At 39.8% G+C, this 7,677-nt stretch overlaps 1 protein-coding gene across 1 annotated transcript; it reads left to right on the plus strand.

Annotated features, from left to right (window-relative positions):
• Positions 1-5,344: 5,344 nt before the first annotated feature.
• Positions 5,345-6,436, plus strand: LOC138909873 (uncharacterized). Its single transcript, XM_070201089.1, has 2 exons — positions 5,345-5,638; positions 5,972-6,436. Exons 1-2 carry the CDS (start codon positions 5,345-5,347, stop codon positions 6,434-6,436), a joined length of 759 nt encoding a protein of 252 aa, XP_070057190.1.
• Positions 6,437-7,677: the final 1,241 nt, after the last annotated feature.

Below are 7,677 nucleotides of genomic sequence, written 5' to 3' on the forward strand. Positions count from 1 at the left end.
GCAGCCAATTATGCGACCGCACAACCATTTCGCGGGCCGCACTTTTGTCGCACAATCAGCCTTAGAATATTTGAGGAGGAAGGTTCTGCGGTGCATTATGCGACCACAGAACAGGTCTGCGGGCCACATAACTACTGCAGACCCAGGCAGAGTTTTTCTAATTTTTGGCACCAGATTATGCGGCCAATATGCAGACCGCATATCCATTTTGTGGTCGCATATGCGACCGCATATCCTGTTCCGGAGCTTCATTATTGGGATTTTTAAACTCGACCCTATTTCATTAAAACATATGCCATAGTCCATTTTTTAGCATATTTCTAATAATTTTAGAGTGAGAAAGAGTTTTTAGAGTGGGGAAGTAACCTTCAACCTAATATCCAACAATTCTTGCTCAATCCTTGAAGATTATTATGAAAGTCCTCATCTTAAAGGTAAGAATCTATGCCCTAGCCCTTAATTTCGAAAATCTACTAAATAGGGGAGTAATTATCAAGACAATTTTAGGGTGTGGGAGTTGTTATCTTGCATGCATGTGTTATCAAATAATGTAGGAAGGTTGTGAGTTAAAAATGGTAGAGAATGGGTTAAGGGATGATGGAATCTTTCGCAAAAGGGCCTTAAAAACCTTAATGCACACCTAATGCTTAATAATATGCTCCAATAATCTAGAATCATGATCATCTTCCTAATTTTGGTTAAATTTGTTATATTTATAAAATAGATTGAAGTTGCTAAGAATTCTGGAACATTTTAAACTTTAAAGGAATCTCAATTGAGGTATGTTGGCTAAACCCCCTTCTTCTTAGAATCGAATCCCACGGTGTTCATGTAATTGGCGTAAGTCCCAAGTTGATCATTATAGAATTGGCTATTCCTAATGTGTTTGTGTTGAATGATGTATGTTCAATATTTATTTTAAATGCTTCATCATGTCATCTTGCCATTTGAGGATGTGTTCAAAATGTGGAATATGTGTTAGAAATGTTAAGACTTCAAGTCAAGATCGAAATAAAGGTTGTTATGCCAACTTGTATAAAAAGCCTCTATGTGCCTAAGATTCCCAAATTGCTCGTATGTTAATTTGATGTCTTGAATGGAAAGCCTTATTGTTGTTGATAATGATAATGATGTTTGAATGTGGAAAAGGAAATTGGAATTATGAAATATGGTCAAGTGCTAAGAATGACTTTCTAATTGAGGCTACTCTTGCCAATGAATTGAAAAGACGTGAAAGAAGTATGATGTGAAATGATTGATTGAAAAGGTAATGTCTCGGGTAAGACGGCCTAGCTGATCGGGCCGTGATCAAACGCCATGCCGCACACATGGTGGTGACTGTGCTGGAAATGATAATTGACATTGTGGTTATTGTTGATGTCTCAAATGAGATGACCTAGCCGATCGGGTCGTGATCGGACTCCCTGAAAGAGTACGGTGGTATTGTAAATTATGGTATATCGGCCTTAAAGATCACCCAACCTAATAACATGGAAATTGACTTGAAAACTTATGTGATCCTTAACTTGATGTTTTAGTATTATTTGAAGCTCTTATCGAATTCTTGATTGTTGCCCCTTGTATTATTATTCATTCTATTGAGATGGTGTTTAGTTTTACATACTAGTACTATTCGACAGTACTAACATCCCTTTTGCCGGGGGCGTTGCATATTTAAATGGATGCAGGTGGTTCCATAGCAGGCAGTGTTGATCAGCGATAGTGGTACATCCTCTTCCCAGCAGACTTGGTGAGTCCCACTTCATCCCGGGGTCACGTATTGTATCTTTTGTTCATATTATTATCACGTCTCTAGGTATAGCTGGGGCCTTGTTGCCGGCACTATCATAACACTCTTTTGTATCTTTTGGATACTTCGTAGATACTATGTGGGTTGTACACGGATGCTAGAAAAGTCAAACAGATTATGTTGTGTTTTGATCTCTTGTTCCACTCGAATCATAAGAATGTATGTATCTTGAAACTTAAAAATGATGTAACCAATGAGACGATTTAGTAATGTATATATGATCTCTCTATTGCCTAATTAATGAATATATGTCGCCTCTTTTTCCATGAGTGAGTTTGGGGTAGAAAGTATCTAGTAGGCTTGCTCGGCCGGGTTCACTCGGTTGAGCGCCGGTCACGCTCCCTGAGTTTGGGGCGTGACACCATTGTTACTATATATATCAGTCTTGGATAACGCCTTCGGATGTGTGTTGGAAAAGCATGATGAAACTGGGAGAAAGGAGCAGGCCATCTACTACTTAAGTAAGAAGTTCACACCATGCGAGGCCAAATACACTTTGATAGAACACACTTCCTGTGCTCTGACTTGGATCGCCCAGAAACTAAGGCAATGCATGTTAGCATGTACTATGCATCTAATATCTCGGCTTGATCTGCTCAAATACATCTTCCAGAAGTCGTGCCTACCAGAAAGATAGCTAAATGGAAAATTCTCTGCAGCTAATTTGACATTATGTACATAACTTAGAAGTATATCAAGGGGCAAGATTTAACCGACCACCTTGCAGAGAATCCAGTGGGCGGGGATTACGAGCCACTCATTACGTATTTTCCCAACGAAGAGGTATTATTTGCCCGAGAATATATGGCAGAATTATACCCTAGATGGGGAATGTTTATCGATGGAGCATCAAACTTTAAAGGAGTCAAAATTGTGGCAGTCCTAATTTCGGAATCCGGATAGCACTATTTAGCATTGGCGAAGATAAGATTCCCTTGTACCAATAATGTCACGCCCCAAAACCGAGGAGCGCGACTGGCGCTCAACCTAGTGAACCCGACCGAGCAAGCCTATTAGATTTATTCTACCCAAACTCATTCATGAATAAAGAGAATATATGTTTTCCTTAATTAAACAATAAAGTGGTCATGTTTGCAATTACCAATTTCTTACCATAAGTTTCACCATTTTTAAAGTCTCAAATGGACAAGTAATACAACCACAACATAGCATAGTTTGTCTTTCCCAGCACCAATACACAGCCCACACTATGTCTACGGAACCTCTATATATAAAGATGAGTACAATGATAATGCCGACAACAAGGCCCGACTATACCTCAAACAGAATACACAAAGTACAAACGATTCATGACCCCGGAATGAAGTGGGGCTCAGCAAGTCAACTGGGAAGAAGGTGCACTGCTATCACTGACCAATATCTCCTGCTGTGGAATCACCTGCATCTATTGAATTATGCAGCGCCCCCGGCAAAAGGGACGTTAGTACTGTCGAATAGCACTAGTATGTATAACTAAATACCCTCTCAATATAATGACAAATAATACAAATAAGATTATCATAATATCAATGAAAAGCCTTAATTAACATCAAACCTCAATTTAGGATCAAGACAGTGTTCAAATTAATTTCCATTTCTCACATTGGGAGATTTTTAGTATCGATATACCATTGTCCACAATACCAGTACCATTATTCACCATACCAATACCACTATTCACAATACCATTATTCACAAAATCAGTACCATTATTCACCATACCAATACCACTATTCACAATACCATTATTCACAAAACCAGTACCACCGCACGCTTAGCACGGAGTCTGATCACGACTCGATCGGCTAGGCTATCTCAGTAGAGACATCAACCACAATTTCCCTCAATATCAATACCACCATCTTTAACACGGAGTCTGATCACGACCCAATCGGATAGGCTATCCATTAGGGACATCGACCACAATCACAATTTCAATTATAATTTCCAGCAGAATCACCACCATGTGTGCGGCATGGTGTCCGATCACGACTCGACCGGCTAGGCTGTCTTATTTGAGACATCAACCTTTTTATATCAATCATCGCATTTCATAATACTTTCACATTTTTTCATTTCATTGGCACTAGTGGCCATAATTATAAGATCATTCTTGGCAAATTGGCCATATTCAGTATTTCATGCTCACATTATCAATTTCAAATATCATCCTCATCATCAACAACAAACACAATTCAAATCAAAGTGTGTAGTACACATGTGAGCAATTTAGAGTCTAATGCACATAGAGATATTTCACAAACTTTGGCATAATAGCCTTCATTTGAACTTGACTTAAAGTCGAAACATTATTAATGCACAACCCATATTTTAACACATCATCAGTTGGTAACATAACATGAATAGAGCATTTGGGATGCTTGTTAAACATATATCTTTCAACCCAATCTTACTCGGAATAGCCAATTTCATAATGAATCACTCGAGACTTACATAATTTACATGAATATTGTGGGATTCAATTTTAAGAGAAGAGTTTGGCCAACATACCTCACTTGAGCTTCCTTACACTCTAAATATTCCGGAATTCTTATCAACTTCAATCTATTGTAGAAATATAACAAATTGAATCAAAAATTAGGAAGGTGATCATAGTTCGAGCTCATTTGAGCATTTTATCAAACACTAAGTGTGCGTTAAGGTTCCAAGGTCTCTTTTATGGAGAATTCCATCATCCCACAACCCAATCTTTACCATTTTTGGCTCAACAACCTTCCTACACCCTTTGATAACACATGCATGTAAAATAAACAACTCTCATGCCCAAAAATTATCTTGCTAGTTACCCATTTTAAGAAAATTTCGAAATTAGGGTTTAGGGTGTAGAATCTTACCTTTAGGAGGAAGACCTAGTGAACTTCCCTTCTTAATCTTCCAAAACTTGAGCAAAAATTGAAGAAAAATTATTGAAGACCACCTTCTCACTCTAGAGCACTCTCTCTCACTCTAAAATGTCAGATTATGTCTCAAAAATGGCCATAAGAGTGTATTTAACGAAATAGGGTCGGGTTTTAAAAACCCAAAAATGGAGCTCCGAAATAAGGTATGCGATCGCATAACCGATATGCGTACCGCATATCGATCGCATAATTGGTTACAAAATAGCCAAAAGAACTGTCTATGTATGTGGTCACTATGCGGTCCGCATAACTGTTATGCGGTCGCATAATCGACCGCATAGTTGCTTCTAACTGACCCAATTAACTGCCTCACTCTGCGGCCATTATGCGGTCCGCAGAGTGGTTCTGCGGTCACATAATGGACCGCAGAAATGCACTTTTGCGCCATAAATATTTCTTTACTTTCTGGTGCATTGTTCAACCCAAAAAGTCCGAGCCGCGGCGAGCAAGCTCGCCGCAAAGAATTTCTACAATACTCAAACATGTAAGCCTAGTCCGGCATCATGAAACATTATTTTCTTTGCAAACTTTACCGGGATTTACACTTAAGTACTTCAAAATTTTCCGGGATGTTACAAATAATATGTACGAAGCGTGCATCGTTGGGATCAGAATGACAGTCGACATGAATGTTAAAGAACTTTTGGTCATAGGGGATTCCGATCTATTGATACATCAAGTCCAAGGGGAATGGTCCACCAAATATGTCAAGATCCTTCCATACCTACACAGCGTAAAAGAGCTATGCAAGAAATTCATGATGATTGAGTTCAAGCACGTCCCTAGGATTCAAAACGAGTTCGTTGATTCCCTTGAAACTCTATCATCCATGATTCAGTACCCAGACAAGAACTACATCGACCCTATCGAGGTGGAGATAAGGGATAAACATGCCTATTGCTTCCAGGTAGATGAAGAGCCAGATGGTAAACCCCGGCATCACGACATCAGGTGATTCCTTGCAACCAAAGAGTACCAAGAGAATGCTACTAATAGTCAAAAGCGAGACCTCAGGAGGTTGGCGAATCACTTTTTCCTTAACAGATAAGTCCTGTACAGGAGGACCCTAGACTTGGGTTTGTTGAAATATGTAGATGTCGTCGAGGCAACTAGGTTATTGGAAGAAATACATGCATGAACGTGCAGTCAGCACATGAACGGGTTCGCATTAGCAAAGAAGATCGTGAGAGCTGGATACATTTTAATGATTATGGAAAGTGACAGTATCCGCTATGTATAGAAGTGTCACCAGTGCCAGATTCACAGGAATTTCATCTGGGTTCTGCCGAATGAGTTGAATGTGATGGGTTCACCCTGGCCATTTGTCGCTTGGGGCATGGACGTGATTGGACCTATAGAGCCCAGTGCATCAAATGGGAACTACTTAATCTTGGTAGCCATCGACTACTTCACTAAATGGGTCGAAGTATCTACCTACAAGGCCGTCGCAAAGAAGGTAGTGGAGAATTTCGTCAGAAACAACATCGTCTGCAGATTTGTGATACTCAAGTCAATCATCACCGACAATGCTGCTAAACTCAATAAAGACCTCATGAGAGAAATCTATGAGAAGTTTAGAATAGTCCACCGCAACTCCACATCCTATAGACCACAAATGAATGGGGCAGTCGAGGCAGAATATCAAGAGAATTCTGTGAAAGATAGTGGACAATCACACGCAATGGCACGAGAAACTATACTTTGACTTACTGGTTTATCGGACCACCAGGATAACATCCACTGGGGAAATGTCGTACATGTTAGTATACAACACTGAAGTCGTGATACCTGCAGAAGTCGAGATAACATCCTTAAGGTTCATTCAAGAGGCCAAGTTGGACGATGCTGAGTGGATACGAGTTAGAAAGGAGCAACTCATGCTCATTGATGAGAAGAGAATGGATGCAGTATGCCATGGTCAGCTATATTAGAACAGGATGGCCAGTGCATTTAACAAAAGGGTAAAGCCTCGCCAGTTCAGACCGAGGCAGTTGGTCCTAAAGAAAATATTTCCCCACCAGGAGGAAGCCAAAGGAATGTTTGCACCGAATTGGCAAGGTCCTTACGTGGTTCACCGATTGTTATCAGGTGGAGCTCTAATCTTGGCAGAAATGGATGGAAGAATCAACACGAAGCCCATCAACTCAGATGCAATCAAGAGATACTATGTTTGAAGACATATAGAGTTAGGTTTTTTGCTGTAACAGAAATACGTTCAACCTGATTCCCGTGGAGGGATACGTAGGCAACCCACAGAGGATTCGGTTTCTCTCTCTCCTTTCTTTTGTAATAGAAAATCCAAACATCATTTTTGTATGTTGCTCTGGAACTACGCCGACTTGATTTCGTCATAAAGAAATACGTAGGCAATCCTCATCGGATTCAGTCATCTTTTGTAATTGAACTACGTTATGGCCTGATTCCATTTGGATACGTATGGCCTTGACCATTTTATTCTTAATCTCATCATTTTGCATCTATTGTAATTGAACTACATATTGATCTGATTCAATTTGGATACGTGGGCTGCCTGAGTTAGTCTCAGTCATCTTCATCATATTTTTATCATCATCCACGTACTATGTTCAGACCTGATTCCGTTTTGGATATGTAGGCAACCTGAAAGGGTTCGGTCATAACCTTAGGAAAAATCATTGTAATGCATTAGTTCGAATTAGGCACAGGCACAATGGAAAGCAACCGCGTTGTCAGAGCATCACGAAGGATCGACATCAACGGGGTAGAGTTTTCAAGAAACAACGCTCCCGTGTGGAGAACTTTTCATAACATGTCATAATCCGGAACTATGGCATTTGTCTTAAAACTAAGCTTTTCAAAATTTGTTTTCTAAAAACATACAGTAATTTGTTCCCCCTACTGAACTTCGCGGTGTAACCATATCAAAGGTCGGGGTAAACCAATGTTGTGGTCGACAAAAACCAACCC

The sequence above is a fragment of the Nicotiana tomentosiformis genome, chromosome 4 (assembly GCF_000390325.3).
Source record: "Nicotiana tomentosiformis chromosome 4, ASM39032v3, whole genome shotgun sequence".
Taxonomy (NCBI): Eukaryota; Viridiplantae; Streptophyta; class Magnoliopsida; order Solanales; family Solanaceae; genus Nicotiana; species Nicotiana tomentosiformis.

Excerpts from the sequence above, each read along its gene's own strand:
- LOC138909873 (XM_070201089.1), top strand. The coding sequence starts at position 5,345 with ATGACAGTCGACATGAATGTTAAAGAACTTTTGGTCATAGGGGATTCC. Across the intron at positions 5,639-5,971 it reads AACATGCCTATTGCTTCCAG|AAGTGTCACCAGTGCCAGAT; the intron begins GTAGATGAAGAG and ends CGCTATGTATAG.